This window comes from Drosophila takahashii, chromosome 3L (assembly GCF_030179915.1).
Source record: "Drosophila takahashii strain IR98-3 E-12201 chromosome 3L, DtakHiC1v2, whole genome shotgun sequence".
Classification (NCBI taxonomy): Eukaryota; Metazoa; Arthropoda; class Insecta; order Diptera; family Drosophilidae; genus Drosophila; species Drosophila takahashii.
This window is the reverse complement of record NC_091680.1, coordinates 21467319-21484088: the sequence shown is the minus strand read 5'-3', so window position 1 is coordinate 21484088 and position 16770 is coordinate 21467319. Positions and strand designations below refer to the sequence as shown.

Sequence of the window (16770 nt, the reverse complement as noted above, 5' to 3'; positions counted from 1 at the left end):
GACAATTTGCTGGTCTCCCCGTCTGTTGGCCCATTATAATTAAGCCATTTGACTAGCCAACTGCCTCGTTGGACAATCATTTCTCACTCGAAAAGTGTAACAAATGCGGCATTTAATCGCCGCAATACAGATGTAATTGTAATTGATAAATTCGTGTGTAACCGAGTTGAATGATCCGCTAAGAGATTTAAAAAATCTGATTAGTGCAATAGTCTTAGTTCGTTGACAATGTATAGAGCCCCATAACAAGCTATGATACAATTTTATTGTTGCAACCTTAAAATGTAAAGGATTTCATTTTGATAATTTATGTGAAAAATATAAAATAGATACAAACTAAAATAATATATTTTTCATTTTATTTAATTATTTATTAATTATTATTATTATTATTATTATTTAATTTTTCAATTAAATAAATAATTGAAATAGAAATGGATTACCTAATGTTGTATGTTAGATTATATCTAATTACCAACAATTTGTATCTATTATTACATTTTTAAATATTTTAAATAAAGCACCGTGAACGCTAAGATCTCGGAGACTATAAAAGCTAGAAGGTTTGATTTCTCGTGAGGATTCTAGGGATTCTGAAGGTGACAGGAGATAGAAATGTTTGAAATTATACACAACTATAATTTTCTGTTTCTTTTTACAGGAATCTTTCTTAAAAAGGTTTCTATAAAATACTTATTTAAAAGTTTATATTTCGTTGTAAAAACCCAAACTTTAAACCATTGACCTTCAGAGAGGCGTGCTCTTCCAAGCGCGCTCTGGTAAAGCTAATCCACTTGGCCACGCCGAGTTGCTGGTGGTGCTCTCTCTGCCGGACTGAAGGCTTCGGCTTAATCTCCAGAGAAATGGCTTGATGGCTTTTCTGCGCCGGCGTCGCGTGTCAAACGATCGCCGAACTTAAAGCCGGAAAGACGTCGTCGTCGAATCGTCTGCGTTTTGCTCAACTTTTACACCGCTTACGTCTGCGGTTGCGTCGCTCGAGCTAAATAGTTAACCAGTTTCGATTCGAATTTCGCTTTCAGTTTCGTTCGAGACACGCGGAGAAAAAGAAGCAGCGGCGTTCACAAAAAGTGCAGTGAGTAAGTTGGGAAAAAACCCACGGCTGAAATCGAAACCGAAAGTGTGCAAATCAAAATCAAAAGCCGGTCCCCTGAAATAACTCTTCAAATGTAGCAATTCAAAAACCGAACAAAGCTAAACAATTGTGTTTAGAAACGCGCCCGGCCAATTTTCGAGTTCAGCCAGCCAGGAAGAGCGAAAAGAAAGTTGTGGAAAGAAGTGGATACATCAGTGAATTGCGCAAAAATGGCATTACAAAAATCGGCGGACGCAAGTGACTCATTGGGTGCACAGAAAAAATTGTGTAAACAATTTAATTTGAATATTCACAAACCATAATCAATTGTGATAATGTCGGTAGAAATAATTTTACTAATAGTGCAAATATTTTTAAAATTCCTTTTTATGACGATTTATAATTTCTTTTTGATATTTTTTTCGGTTCTCTTTAAATATAGTCTAAAACAAAATTTAATTATTAAAGGTGTACAATGCAAATAAATATAAATATTTAATTAATCAATAATTAATATCAATTAAACTAATATTAAAAAAAAACAGCGTAAAAAAATAAATACATATTTAATGCACCAAGTTACCTTGCTGAAATCTCACATTTTGATTATTTTCTGAGCAAATCCAGTAAGACTCAGATCGAACCTCAGCACGCCTTGGGCATTAAAGCTAATTGGTGGGCGGTCGATGAGGGGGCGTGTTGAGTGGATTATGTAATTTGACAAGCGGAGGATACTTCCCCAAAGAATTCACAACACGTACGCCATATCCGCATCCGTATCCGTGTTCGTCGTCTTTGCCCGCACAATTTGGAACGCATCTCGAGCGTAAAGTGTCCTTTCGTGTCGCCGCCTTCTCGTTCGGTGTCGGTGTCGGTGTCCTTCCCCCCGCTTGGCCACCCCCTCAATGTGCATTTTGTGATCCTTGCACCTGCTGCAGCCACACTCCCCCTGCCGCACCCCCTGAAATTAGCTGCCATTTCTTGTTGTAAACTTCCATTGCCGTCTGCTGTCTTTCGTTTTAGTGCAGCGCCCTCTGGCGCCAGCCACCGGCAAATGCAGTTTTCTGGTACTTCCCCTAGAAATCCCCCCTGTATCTTTTGCCCCTGCGGATGGGATCATAAAATTTTTGGCTGCAATTACAGCTGGAGAAGTCTGTTGCCCGTCTCCGTTCGCAATTGCAAGGAATTTAAATTTTATATTCAACAAGACATTTGGCATAGGAGTTGTTTTTATATTGCCCAAGCACAAACATAAATAATATATTTTTAACTCTGCCCAGATGCTGCAGACCAAGTGAGACTTTAACCAGAAAATTTTGAAATTTTCTGTGCGTCATCTTTAAAAAGTGTTTCACATTTTTTCCACACACACAATGTCTCGAACAACAACCTTGACTCCATTTAAATGCAAATGCAAATCGAAGAGCGCTAAATGACGCACTAAAAAAGGCGACAAACTGTGCATATTTTACGGTGAAATTTATGGTTTGCAGAAGGCGAAAAGAGTTAAAAAAGTTAAGATCCCAATGAATGAACTGTGTGTGTGCTAAAAAACCATAGAAATCAATCTGAGAAATTTGATGGAGCGAAGAAAAGATTGGCTTAAGAACATAAAACACACTTTCACTGCTTCATAAAATATGATCATTAAAAAGATCAATAGAAAAGATGAGAATAACTTTATTGAAACCTCAGTGAAATTATTTAAAATTTATGATTTTTTTAACTGAGTGTTCAAAATTTCTCTTGTTTTAGTTGACCAACATGAAATAACCTTTACCCATGAGTTTGATAAATATAACAACTCAAATAAAACCGAAAACAAAGAACAAGTTAGAACTCAGATATATGCACTCTAGACACTTGTCCTAATAGAACCCGAGCATAAAAAGAACCAAATCGTTCTGGGCACTAAACTTTTAAGGCCTGTCAGCGTCCCGCCAAATAAAACTTGACAATAATCCGAATAATTTTGCCTGGTTCGCCGCGACTGAAGATGATGGGATCCGATTATTTCTGGCAGTCGTGCGGTTGCATAAACACGGCGCAATCATAAAAAACGGAATTAAACAAATGTCGTCGGCAGGGAAAACTCCTTTGCCGGATAGCACGTGAGAATTGCATTAATATGAATGCAAATGCGCATCCCCCGAGTGCAATGGGTGGTAAATCTATAAATTTATGTGCAAATGTAGCAAGAAAATGTCGAGCACAAGTCGTCGGAAATTGCGCGAAATTCTTTTGTAGTTTGAGTTTGACAGCAAGTTTTTATGATGTTTTCCACCATTCCATTTTCCTCACTTTAGGCGACGTGCGAAGACAGTTTGGCTTGAGCTTATGAATCGCTGACGTGAACTGAGCAGCGGGATTTTCCACATTTTCCACCCACCCACCGCCACCTCCACAGCCAAAATGCAATTGCTATGGGAGCCGCGAAGTGTGCAATGGAAAATTGCAATTCTAATTATCGCATTAGTCCTCGACGTGTCGTGCATAAGAAATGGCAACGGGTGAGTTGATTGAGCTCCTTGAATTATGCAAATTTCCCTGAGCCTTGTTGCAAACTAAAGTAATTATTTAACTTAAAAGTACAAAATTATTGGCTCCATAAAAATTTCAAAATATTTTAAAGTTGAATCTTATAATTTTAAAATTTCAAAATCAATCTCAATTTAAATTAAAGCAAAATTCTGAAATTATTCTTAATCAGTGATTAATAATCACAAATTTTTTAACATACATTCCCTAAGTACATTTACATATTTTTTTTAAATTTTTTTGGAGTCATTATAAGTCACATTTAATTGGATAAACATTTTTTACAAAAAACCAAAATTAGGTTAAGCTTAAATCTAATTTTGATTTTTTTGAAATGAAATGATATACATTCAAATGAAGCTTAAAATTGAATTCACCTAAAATCCGATGTATTGTCATTATATTAGTGTAACATTTTTTATTAATTTATTTCAGTGATGACCAGCAGATATCCGTGAAGCTGAAAAACTTCTTTCCCTCGGAGCAGATTCCAGAGGGTCAGAATGCACCAGAAACTTCAGCCCGAGTGACTACGGGCGGAGGCTTTAGACCCTCTCAAATGCTGGACTTCACGCCCTCGGATGTGATGCCCCAGGCTGGCCTTAATCGCTATCCCCCCAGTTACTTGGAGCCGAACTATAAGCACGAAGTGCCCAACTCTCTGGGACAGCAGGCGGCTTCGGACAAGCAGTTCTCCTTCCCCCAGGAATCGCATTCGGTTTTCCAGAGCACACCACTGCCCACAACGCCGGTAGTTAGCTACCTAGATCCGTATACGCAGCAGAACTATCGGTATACACCCACTCCTCCTTCCATCATTCAATATCAACGAGAGCAGCCGGCTCAGGACGATCAGATTTACACCGTACAGTCATCGTTGCTGGTGGGAAGCCACCAGCAAAACCATCAGCAGCAGCGTCCCGGCCTCGTGGAGGATGTGTATCTGAAGCGACCCGGCTACGTCTTCGATGAAAGCCCCTCCCCCTCATATCGACGACCCACCAGGCCACCGCCTGCGCTCCCTGCACCACCCACAACCGCCGCGCACAAAATCTCCTATGATAGCCATGATTACCCACCGCCCAGCTATGCGGCCGAGCAGACTTCCAATTTTGTGCCCCAGCAGCCAAAGCAGCGACCACTGTACCAGCGCCAAGACATCAATGCCAATCGAGGGGGAGGAAGTGGAGCAGTAGGAGCAGGAGGAGCGCCATCTCCAGGCTCGTCTAATTATGCAAACAACTTTGATAATTATTCGCAGCGGCCGAACCCACAGCAAACTCAGATACAGAATCCCAACCAGGTACACAAAGAACAAACACAATTGTAAACTACAAAAATTTACTAGATGTTGATTGAATATTTTTTTAAGTATAATTAAAATGTATATTTTTAATATATTTTTCAAGGTTGTTTTTAAATTTTTGCATGTTTTATATAAGCCATTAGTAATCACAATTAAATTATTTTAAAATTACTAAGATAATAAACAAGGACAAATAAGATTGTAAACTACAAAAATTTACTAGATGTTGATTAAAAATTTGTTTGTATTTTATTAATATTCATATTTTAAATATATTTTCAAGGTCGTTTTTGAATTTTTTTCATTTTCTATATAACCCATAAATAATCACAATTAAGTTATTTCAAATTTCCTAAGAAAAATACAAATTAGGTCGTTTGTAGAATATATATTATACATATCTAGAGATATCTCTAAACAATTATATGTATTCCTACGAGTTGACAATATATTCACATCATTTTGTTTTGTGCAGATTCAGCCGCAGTTTGCGAACTATCAATACAACCCCCAGAATGGAGGACGACCTGGAGGTCTGGTAGGAGGAGCAGGAGCTTCAGGATCTGGACTACCCCAGCGACCCAGACCGGGACATAATTACTACGAGTACCAAATTGGCGAGATACCGCCACCGCAGTCCATGCACTTCCAGCAGCCGCAGCAGCAGTTCAACTATCGTCCTGCCACTCAGTCATCGGGTGGTGGCTCCGGCGGCGGAGTGGGCGGTGGTTTGGCCACCCTGGCCTCGCTGTATGCACCACAATTTACGAATCTCCTCCTGGGTGGCGGTGGCTCCCCCTCCGCTTCCTCGCAGTCGGCCAGCCCATTAGGCAGTCTCCTCGGCGCTTTCGCCGGCGCACAAGGAGCAGGACAACAAAGCGGGGGTCTGGGAGGAGCAAGACCACCCAACACACAACTCATTAGGGCACTGGAGAACATCGCTCGCAACGACGATTTGCAGTGCGTGCCCAAGGTGCTCTGCCAGATGATTGCCGGTCAAACGTTACGTGGCCAATTGCCCGGATTCGTTACCTCCCCGGCCATAACCAAGTGAGTATTCCACAGAGGGGAAAGGAAAAGGGCGAGGCAATCGGGAATCACTGGGAGAATTAACTAAAGATATTTAAATATTTAGAAAAACTTTTAGATTTTTAAATGTAAGAAGAAGTTATTTTTAGTTTTTCACATTTGTGAGGCCCTATCCAAGTATTTTTTACACATCCTCATTTAGATTAAAAAGTATTCTATAGAGATTTAAAACCTACATATAAAAAAATCTTACCTTGGCAACAATTAACAAATTAAATATTAAATGTATTTATTTCTTTCTTCTCTATTTCCAAACTTTAATTTGGAAAAATAAAAATAAAGTGTGTTTATTATTTCTTATTTTTTAAAATAAATTATTTTAAACTTTATATTATTTTAATATAATTATTTTTATAAGCAGTATTCTGAAAACTATTATATCTTTTATTCTCACTGTTGAGGCTTCGACTGGTCCCCATTTTGCAGGGGCTTTAGTTGTGAGTAAATATTATTAAATTTGCATTTTGAGGCAGATGGGGGCATCTTGTTTCTGTGGTGCAGCGTTAAATGGGATTAGACTTCATTACTGCCTTGCAGACCATATTGATTGTTCCATTAAATGAGCTACGTCGGGTGGGGGATTTTCTACGGGGAATGGGGAATGGGAAAAGGGGTTGCGATAGCACCCATTGTAAATTGAAATTGTTTTGGCTTTGCCAAATTCTTGGCTTCGAGTCAATTAAGTTTTATAAGCGGCCTAGAGAGAGGCTAGAAGGTAGATGGAGTTGCATTACTTGTGTAACTAGATGGGAAGCTTAAGGGGGTGGAAATCTCCTTGCAGTTCGAACGTTTCTAAGGGAGCTGTTTTCGTTAATTGGTCGCAGTTCCGGAAAATCCAGCTTTATTCTGAAAAATTAGGCAGTAATGCTGGCTACCAATATTAGTGGAAACATGCGGTACCAATTCATCTTACAACTTTATTTTATTATCTCAAAAAAATTTACCCAGTCTTCTAAGAGCTTCATATACAACCTACATACATTCTTGATTTCATTAAAAACTGTAATAAATTGAAAAGTATAGTTGTTATGTTTAGTTAATATTTAAAACAAAGAAATTGAAATTCTAATACAATTGCGATTTTTCCTATACAGTTTTCTAGCTGGATTTCCTGTGGCCTCGCCTGCCCTGATTTACGGAAGAGCTGCTCTTTTAGGGTTAAGTGGTGGAGAGCGAAGTTGCATCCAGACCTACGAGAAATGTCCAAAAAATGATGTAAGTAAAAGTAAATAAAAACCTTTAATGGCAGTACCAGTCAAAATAAATATAAATATTATTGATAAATGTTTTTATATACAGATGGAAATCATTCACTATTTGAACAACCATCGCGGCGGATTCTTCAAGTTCTTCAGTGAGCCGGAGGAGACGCCTGTGGCCGCTCAACAGGGAGATGGCGGCTCAGGATCCTTGCTTAGCATCCTATCAGCCTTGACAGGAGGCGGGGGTGGAGGCCAAAGCTATACCACTCCGCGTCCCGTACCCCGACCCACTCAAAAGCCCTCCACGGACATAGCCAGCGGAATCGGTAGTTTCTTCACCCAGGTGCTTTCCGAATATCTGAATGGAGTGGAGTACCAAAGGCGGAGGAGGAGAAGGAGTCTCAACCTGGGTGATGACTTCCATGACGAAGAGGACAACCTGGACACGCAAACGAGTCAGCTGGTGAAGTTTCAGGATGATGAGGAGGAGAAGGCGGCCAAGGCGCACACAGAACTCATAGGGGTACTACAGTTTCCCGAAGATGAAGGTGAAGGTCGGGTGATCAACTTCAAGGACATTCAAAGTGAGGAGCAACACGAAGAAGGAGCTGTCCGTTTTCCCGATGCCACACCAGCGGATGTTATCCGGGAATTTAATCGCGACGCCGCCCAACGAAAGCTGAGATTTCCGCAGGATCAAGATGAACCATCTGCTAATGTGAGAAAGGCCAAGGATTTATCCTTCATGGATGGCTGGAAAGTTGTCCTGCCAAATGGCCTTTCGCAATCTGATTTGGGCGAGGAAAAGCGCAGAGGAAAAAGGATTGTGTTTAGGGATACCAACGAGCAGCTGGATGACCAGAGGTTTCAAGAGGAGAGGATCAGGGAAGAGGAGGAATTCAGAGAAGCTGAATTGAGAGAAGAAAGAATCTTAGAGGAAAGAATCAGGGAAGCAGAAATTAGACAGCAGCAACTCCGGGAAGAACAACTGAGAATTGAGGAAATCCGGGAAGAACGAATTCGGGAAGAGCAGCTGCGAGAAGATCGCATCCGGGAGGAACAGCTCCAGATTCAGCGCATCCGAGAGGCGCAAGATATCAAACCGTCCTTCAAGGATGACACTTCTCCACCAAATGCAGTTTACGAGGATGCAGCTCCCCCGCAACGAGGTGCTCGTGTTATTTTTCCCGATCACTATGAACAGCACATTCGCAAGGGCAAGATCCTAAATCGACCAACTTATGCGCCCACCTACGAATACAATGAGGTGGGGGAGGCCAAGGAGGATCGACTGGTGGTGAGCGATGAGCATAGGCCCCACAACCACTACCGATTGGAGGGTGGGTTCAACTCCCTTAATTACGGCGAATATATGCCGGGCAACACGGTTCGCTTTGAGAATCCCACAAATGATAGGCCCCATTACAACTACCCAAATGCAAACTACATCAGCGACAATCGTTATGGAAGCAGTCAAAATCAAAAGCCCCATTACGAGGATGACAAAAACATATATGTTACCAACTCGCAGGGCGTCAACGAGTACTATATTCGTCCTGATGGCAGTAAGGTGTATCTTAAAACAGGTTAGGTTTTGTTCAATTTGTAGGGATGCTCAAGAATATTACAACATTTTTTGGAATTGTAAATAGTAATAAGCAAAATCGAATATGTCTTATCTTAATGTCATCCTTCAAGAGTAGAAAACTTAATAGTTTAAGTTTGAAATATGTATTTAAAGTAATTTATAATTTATGTTAGACTTAAGTTAATAGAATGATTTAATTCCATTCCTATGATGTTGTAGCTTTCTTCCTTTGCGTTTATACAAATTGATTGACCTAATGGGTAAGCTATAAAGACCCGCACAGAGGCAGGCCAACACTTAGTCACATAAGTATGTACATATTTAACGCTTTAAACAAATATTTATAAATAAAACACAATTCAATCAACCGAAAGTATGCAAAAAGATCAACTTTCTTCATCTGGTGCTATTGTTTCAACAAGTGAAACGCGCTGCCAGTGGAATTGCCGCATAAATCTAGCGGCAAACGACCTCATCCAGGGAATACGTTTGAAAAATTAAATGTGATAAACCCGGACAATAATGGAAATGCAAAAATAAGAAATGAAAATACAACCGAAGTTTTTAACTTGAATTCGAAATACCCTATGTTTTGGTTACTTGACTCGAAATACAGGCAATCAGATTTTAAAAAGTTACAAAATAAATTGTTAAAGAATGATCTATATTATTATGTTTTATATTATATTAATAAATAATATATGATATTCTAGCTAGGTACAGTTCAATCTAGTCTAGGTATGGTCTATTGTCTTTAGGAATAAACATTTCTTTTTCTGGATTAAATTTAAATAGTACGAAAAAGAATTGGGGAGCAATGCTGGTCGAATCCCACGGCAGCAAACAGAATTTCATTTTCTTTTTTCCCGCCAGTGTTTTCCCAAATGGTCGAACGTTTGTCAGCAGGAAAATCACACAGAAATTCAAAAGTGCACAAAAAGTGCAGCATACTTTTGTGCGGCCCAGGCGACCAGGGTTGTCATGGCTGCCACTGAAAAGGCAAAGCTCACAGCGACATTTGTTGCTGCAGTCGCTGTCGTCTCATTTTATTTACAGCACTCTGGACGACGTTTGTATGCAAACCATATGCAACGAGTTAATAAATGGGAAACACAGACTTGGGGTTTCAAAGTTGGTGTTTGGGCAAGGAGACTGAGACCCCGACATTTCGTATTGGTTTTTTCTTCTCAATGGAAAGGCGTAGGGGGTAGTAAGAACAAGGAATGTTAGAACCGGATAAAGGAAAGGACAATGCTGCTGGTTCATATTCGATCAACAAATGTTTGCAATAAGCAATACCCAAGTTTAATTTGTAAAAAGTTTATTTTTTTGTTTGTTTACTTAAAAACAATTTAGTTATTTCAATCTTTAAGTATGTAAGTGTAAGAATATTTAATTAATGAAAATAGATATATGTACCTATATTTATTTATAACTAAACAATCGATTCTTTTAACTACAAAGCTAAATGCTTTTTAGTTGATTAGATCCTTGTTCACTTTGTTATAAAATTATCTCACTCTAAAAACAATTTCAAACCAGGTTTCCAGCAACTATCAAGATAACCAAAAGGAAATTAAAGTCAATAAATAAATAGGTATGCCTTTAAGACCTTTCCCCATATGCCCACCTAAAAATTATACAGGATATTCGGGTACCCAACCCAAACCTTTTTGCATTTTAATACCTTGCGTCAACAAATTGCGAGTGGCGTTGCAGCCTGCCCAAATTTTTTGCTGCATGCTCTTATCAATTTTTTGCTTCCTTCCTCGGCGAGAAAATGGGGAACGGGAAATGCATTGTCCGAGCTGGAAAAGCAGAGGGAGTCCAGACATGTCCTGGCATAGGAACACACAAATTTGGGTTGATTTTTTCCAGCTGGTTTGTTTATTTATTTGCTTACTCATAAATCTAAGCGCCTACGTCTGTTGGCGGGCGTTCGTTTAAATTAAAACCCTTAAAAGCAACTAAAAGTACAAAAACATGATGGGGTGCACGGGGACAGCACATGGCTGCTGGATGCGAGTGCCGAAAGATGGATGATTAACAAAGATGTCCGATGTGACTGACTAAGGGGACTGCGTCCGGATGCGGATGCTCCTCCTCCTTTGGTAAGAAGTCCCCCGGGGGAGGTGGAACCGACCAGATCTTCATCGGGGCTGGGGCGGCGGCAGAGGTCCGGCTCCCGGACAGGGCATCCTTTTGGCCAGGTGCTTGCAGAGCGGCACATCCCGCACAGCATCGCCGATGAACAGGGATAGCAGGTACCATTGTTTCATCCCACTGACGCCCGACTGCACTTTGTAGTTCCTGTTTCGGTCGTCGTTGGACATCCATGTTGCACGTTGCAGGCGGGGAATCGGAAAGCGGATTACAGAAATAATGACTTGTAAGTAAGTGGGTAATATGCACACATAACAACAGAGGCTCCATCCCCGGGTTAAAAACAAAAAGCCATTTGCAACAGTAGCCGCAAAAGGAAGAGTTTTTCTTCACAATGCGAATGGTGTTTGTTCTGGAGTGGGTTTCTCTTGGGTTTTTTGTATCATGCTGATGTTTATAAGGGGTGATCAGCCAATACAATGCTAACAATTTGTTATTAAGCAAGGCAGAAAATGGTGATTTTATTACTAATATTAATACTAGGTTTACAGGAAATATTGTGGGTTTAATCTCAATTGATCATGTAGATTTTTGTTTAAGGCGCCCTATTAAAATATAAAAATCTAATACATACTAGAATGTATTTATTACTTCCTTCTTCATCCGTTCTATAGAGAATTCCATGCAAATTTAGCGTTCGTTAATACGAATTTTAATATTTGCTCCTTCAAAATAAAAATTATTAAAGCATAAAAGCCAAAATAAATAGCAATTTTAACCTTATTCACTTAAAGTTTAAACTAACTTATTTATTTATCCCACCTATTCTGTACAAATTGGACTGGACCCTGCTGATTACTTTGTGATAGCAGAACCCTTTGCTGCCCACCTACGGACCCATTGACAGTTGAAATTTCACACGTCTGCAGTGGCATAATTTAATCAACTCTGTAACAAACACATCTGCAGATGGCCTCCGGAAAAACTGAGTGGCAACAACAAGGAGACGGCGGAAAACTGACCAGAACCTGGAGAAAGGCCAGCTTTGGCATGCCATTCCCCACTGTGCACTTGCATAAATTTAATCAAAAACTTTAATCATATTTTATTATTACAAAACACGTCGAGTTGCAGAAAACTTCTTCTAATGCCAATTACATTTGCAGCGCAACGAAAACTAAACAAAGAGCAAAACCAAACGAAAACATCACAGCCAGACCCAAACTAAAACTCAGGTTAGGTCAGGGATGAAGGTGAGGGCTGCTCAGACAGACGAGCATTTCAAAAATAATTTTGAATATTTGCTCTTGACACGTTGGCCAAACAACTTTTGGCCATTTTAGGGGGCTGAGTGAAGGGTAAAAGGTAAGGGGTGAGCAGTTTTGCACATTAAGTGTGAAAGTGTCAGATGCATGAGGAAACCTTTTTGCGATATCACAAAATATTAAATAGAATAAATGTGGGAATGCCAAACAAGAAAATGTTACACATACGACACGTCTGCCGAAGGACCTTCCTAAGAAGCTTTTCTTTAAGCTGCCCTTTGTTTGTCCTGCCCGGTTTAAATGCCAGTCTTTCAAAATGGAAACTGGTGGCAACAATAAACATGTTTTACTACCGCTGACCAGCCAAGCTTCCTTTCTTTTATTGCACAAAAACGGCCATAAAAAAATCAAGGAAGATGCTGCTGAGACAAGCGCATTAATTATGAATCACAGCAGTTAGCAGGGGACCTTTGATGGGTGAGAAGAATAACTTAATGCCTTATAACATTACCATGACAATGGGGAGCTGCGAGGGCAACCAACTCATCAGGAACTGGCAAGCCAAACTAAATTTATGTAAACTTACAAATTGAAATCCAAAGGCAGAGCCAAAGTCGCAGTCGAAGTCGTGACATGCACTTTTAAACTTGGGGATCCCAAGGATACATTAAATTATGCACAGATGAGTTAGCAATGCCAATGACAATGGGCAAACGGAGAACTCCAGGATGAGACAGCGACAACAAGGAGATATAAAAATTGATTGGAAAACATTTTGCCTTGGCTAAAAACAAGCCATTCATTTGCCAAATGACAGCAGCAGCAGCGCCAAACTGCAAACGTGGCCATAAGAAATGCAATCGCAGAACAGAAATAGAACCAGAACAAACTGAAGTTCGAGTTGTTACTGCCCGTTTGAGTCGAGTGAGTTGCCATAAAGTCAGCCCTGCATGTCCTTGATCAGAAAATGGGGATGGCACTCGAAAGCGATGATGATATTTAGGAACCCAGTTCATTTTGTAGGGTATGGAATGGGAGGAACAATGATGAAAGGAAATGCTTTTGAAACTTAAGGAATTAAAGTTATTGCAATAGTTACGAATTAAAAAATAACTATTAAAAAGTCTTTCTTTAATATTAGATATTAGAGAATCCCAAATGTAAGGTTTTCATCCAGATAGCTTGTAATTTCATTGAAAACTTAAATTAATATAATGAGTTGCAATTAAAATGTCTACAAATGTAAAAATCTAACTCATGACATGTTTAATACTATTAAGTTTAAAAGTATTTAATAACAAAGTAATTGAGTGTATTTTATATTAAGTAATGCACCATAAATTGTGATTAGTGACCCAATAATAAGTTCACTCCCAACTTGCACCGCTAGGATACTAAACACTAAATATTATTGTTATTTGATTAACCATTAAACTTCCAAGTTAGCACACCCCAACCATATTTTTGACCTACCTCAAGACCTCAGACCAAACTGCATGTGGCTTTGCTCTTCCATCGCCGGGCAATCGGCGCTCACTGCTGCCCGAGTGGCGAGAGGCGTGGACGCGGCACGGCTCCTCCAGGATGCAGGCTTGGGGTCCGAACTCACCCAGGATCTGCTTCTGGGCCAGCTCAGCATCAAGGGCCAGCGGGTGGGCGGTATCCCTCCTGCTGCGAGATCTATATGTACCTAGGAATAAAATACAAATATTATTTAGTACTCTTTTCTAAAGAATGCCTCACATTGTACACTTACTTACAACTTTAGGTTATCTTAATCTATCTTCTAAGATGGGGTTACAAAAATACACACTACGATAAACCCGATTTAAAAGCCTAAAACTCAATTAGAAATAACACCAAAAATCCTGTAATTAATTCCTTTGAATTTAAAATACATTTTTAAGCGCCTAATTCCTTAAAGTTTTTTGAACTATTAAATATTCCACTTTGTATAATATTTTTCCCGCCTTACTTTCTTTCTTAGTGGAGCTTTAAAGTTGGCCAAAAAGTTCGGATAATTATTTTGATTTTGGGGTATTTCCCTGGTTACTCATGCCTAAAGCTTATCGGCTCGGCTGTCAACATCATCAAGCTTCCCTCTCTCTGATATTTGGTTTCCGGCTCCGTGGAGCAGTGGCACTTGTTATGGTTGACGCCACTGGCTCGCCGACAGCCTTGACCCCATTTTCGCATTTTGTCGGCTAAGTGGACGAGCACGATAGTTGGCCGCCGCTTTTGTCATCGCACTTGCAGATCAGGTTTTAACGGTCCAACGCAATGAGTAACAAGTCACAACAATCGGCAATAGACACACATTTACAAAATGGGTTGGTCAAAAAGCCTTAAGCCTTTATTTGCATTTTACACTTATAAATTCCGTAGGGTGCATAAATTATTTTTGGCTCTGGTGCACTATTACTTATTTGACTTGAAACGATAAAAACATTCTGTCTTCTGACATGAAAAAATTATGCTTTTTATAAATTTATTTTAAATTTCCGTTTACTTTTAGCATTTTTATCCGATATAAAATTGGAAAGGTTAAGCACAATTCTCTTAAACATTGCATATTTTTATTTTATCAGTTGATAAACAAATTGATAAATTCAATTCATTTATTTTCTGGTTAAACAACCTAAAAATTAACTGTGCTCTTAATGAATCGAGAATCTCTTTAAGGTAATTGGTTATAAAAAATACATTAAATATTGTGTAATCTAGCAACACTTAAATTTTATGGGTAATAAGACCTCATGTATTTCTTTGAATTTTCCTTTTTAAGTTAGTGAATATGCATAATTTAAACTCTAAAAGCTCACTTGAGCGGAAAAAATAAAACCTCGCCCAACGAAATCGGTGCCCAAAATTTGAATGGATAATTTTGGAAGTTTCCTCACCGAATTCCTGCACTGATTTTAACAATGCAAAACACTTAATTTATGCACAACATATTTTCAACTTTCACTCGATGGAGAGAAGAAATTAAAAGCCGATTGCGATTGCGGCCGGACTTACTGGGACTGAGGGAGTAGGCCAGCTTCTTGGCGAACTGGGAAAGTCGGACGGAGAGCACGATTACGGGGAATCCGACCAGCTGGACGGGGAGTTCGAACAGTGGGTCGGAACTCTGGGCCAGGCCCTCCTCCACGAACTCCAGCAGAAGTACCAGCAGCACGCAGAGCGTCGGCACCAGAGTTAGGGTGCAGATGTAGCGCAGATTCATGGCCGCCGAATGTTGGGTAATATATCTTAATACCACTGTATGTGCGATCCACGAACGGTTCGAGTTTTGGAGTGGAGTGGAGCGGCAGGCGACTTGGTGCGCTTAAAGTCTTGGACTGACTGAAGCGACCTGCGGACGCTTAAAGCCGCCAAAGCGCCGCATAAAAAATAAACCAAACGTTAACTTCAACGTGAACGTAAACAAAGAGAAGCGGAGACCGAGAGTCGCTGGCCGAACCTCAAGTGTAGGCCCCCAGAAATCACTTGTTGTGTAAAGCTTACACTCCCATGTGTGGGTTTTTCGGTCCAGGGACGTCAACGAAGAAATTTCTCGATTATTGCATTTGGCATATTAAAAAATAATTATATTTTCTGTGCTTCATATTTATTTTATTCTATCGGTATTTAGTTTTGGTTAAACAGTTTTTAAAATATGATTTTTTATAAGTTCCTTAATTTTTATGACTTCTAGATTTAGTTTAGATTCTTATAATTTTTTTTTTAGTAATATAACTTTAAACTTAATCAAAATCAAACACTACAACTCAATTCAGTTGATAATGTTTAATATCCGTATCTTAACCTTGAGATCCATATTGAATTTATTTTACGCTATACGGTTTTTGTTTTTCTTACATATTTTGTAACTCAAAATTAATTTAAACTTAAGCATAGGTACCAATATATGAATTTAATTTTCCTAAGCTAGTGATTTAGAAAAATTAGTTTTATCGGTATTACAAAAATATCTTTATTTAAATTCCCATCCCCTATTCGACGCCACTGCGTGTTTCGGGTTTTTTGCGGGCCAAGTTTGTTTTGCATTTTGACCAAGTTTCGTGCGGAAGCCGAAGACAAGACCAGTAAGTGAAAGTGAGGCCCACTAAGCGGAGGGCGCAGCCTAGGCTCTACGCTCGCTCTCTCGAGTCCCCAAAGCAGCCCGACTTTATAGCGTCGGCATCTCTTTCTCTCCGGCTTCTCTCGTCGTCTGTGCAATTATGAAAAGTTATGAAATCTTTCAAGCCAAATGTCTGGGCATTCGCACTTGGCTCGTCGGGGTTTCCTTTTTTGCTCTTTATTTCTGCGGTTTTATTTTGGTTTCGGCGTTTGACTTGCATATCAATTACCTCATTTCCGTTAGGTGTTACCGGGGTGCCCGATGGACGAAGTGCAAGATTTCCTATATGGGCGAGCAAGTGATTTGAGCAATTTGTTTCGCATCGATTTAGGCTTGGGTTGAGGGTTAAACGTCTAGAGTTTGTCAACTAGCAACAGGTAGAACTTTCAGAATAAATAATAAATGTTAACCTAAAATCTTATTAGTGATATATTGTTTAGTTTAATAAATTTAATAGATGTAG

General features: G+C 39.5%; 2 protein-coding genes across 3 annotated transcripts; one reads left to right on the top strand and one right to left on the bottom strand.

Moving 5' to 3' along the window:
- Positions 1 to 889: 889 nt before the first annotated feature.
- LOC108065200 (protein split ends) lies at positions 890 to 9094 on the top strand. Of its 2 annotated transcripts, none has more exons than XM_070215465.1 (6): positions 890 to 1093; positions 3400 to 3603; positions 4067 to 4934; positions 5413 to 5987; positions 7121 to 7241; positions 7326 to 9094. In XM_070215465.1, exons 2-6 carry the CDS (start codon positions 3506 to 3508, stop codon positions 8817 to 8819), a joined length of 3156 nt encoding a protein of 1051 aa, XP_070071566.1. In that variant the 5' UTR covers positions 890 to 1093; positions 3400 to 3505; the 3' UTR covers positions 8820 to 9094. The 2 variants fall into 2 exon arrangements, with proteins under 2 accessions (XP_070071566.1, XP_017008614.2); XM_017153125.3 differs by having other exon boundaries at positions 890 to 1097.
- A 1586-nt stretch (positions 9095 to 10680) lies between these two features.
- LOC108065207 (uncharacterized) lies at positions 10681 to 15507 on the bottom strand. Its single transcript, XM_017153133.3, has 3 exons — positions 15203 to 15507; positions 13658 to 13874; positions 10681 to 11126 (listed from the first exon to the last, which is right to left on the bottom strand). Exons 1-3 carry the CDS (start codon positions 15408 to 15410, stop codon positions 10967 to 10969), a joined length of 585 nt encoding a protein of 194 aa, XP_017008622.2. The 5' UTR covers positions 15411 to 15507; the 3' UTR covers positions 10681 to 10966.
- Positions 15508 to 16770: the final 1263 nt, after the last annotated feature.

Excerpts from the sequence above, each read along its gene's own strand:
- LOC108065207 (XM_017153133.3), bottom strand. The coding sequence starts at position 15,410 with ATGAATCTGCGCTACATCTGCACCCTAACTCTGGTGCCGACGCTCTGC. Across the intron at positions 13,875-15,202 it reads GGCCTACTCCCTCAGTCCCA|GTACATATAGATCTCGCAGC; the intron begins GTAAGTCCGGCC and ends TTTTATTCCTAG. Across the intron at positions 11,127-13,657 it reads GTTTGGTCTGAGGTCTTGAG|GAACTACAAAGTGCAGTCGG; the intron begins GTAGGTCAAAAA and ends CGACCGAAACAG.
- LOC108065200 (XM_070215465.1), top strand. The coding sequence starts at position 3,506 with ATGCAATTGCTATGGGAGCCGCGAAGTGTGCAATGGAAAATTGCAATT. Across the intron at positions 3,604-4,066 it reads TGCATAAGAAATGGCAACGG|TGATGACCAGCAGATATCCG; the intron begins GTGAGTTGATTG and ends AATTTATTTCAG. Across the intron at positions 4,935-5,412 it reads AGATACAGAATCCCAACCAG|ATTCAGCCGCAGTTTGCGAA; the intron begins GTACACAAAGAA and ends TGTTTTGTGCAG.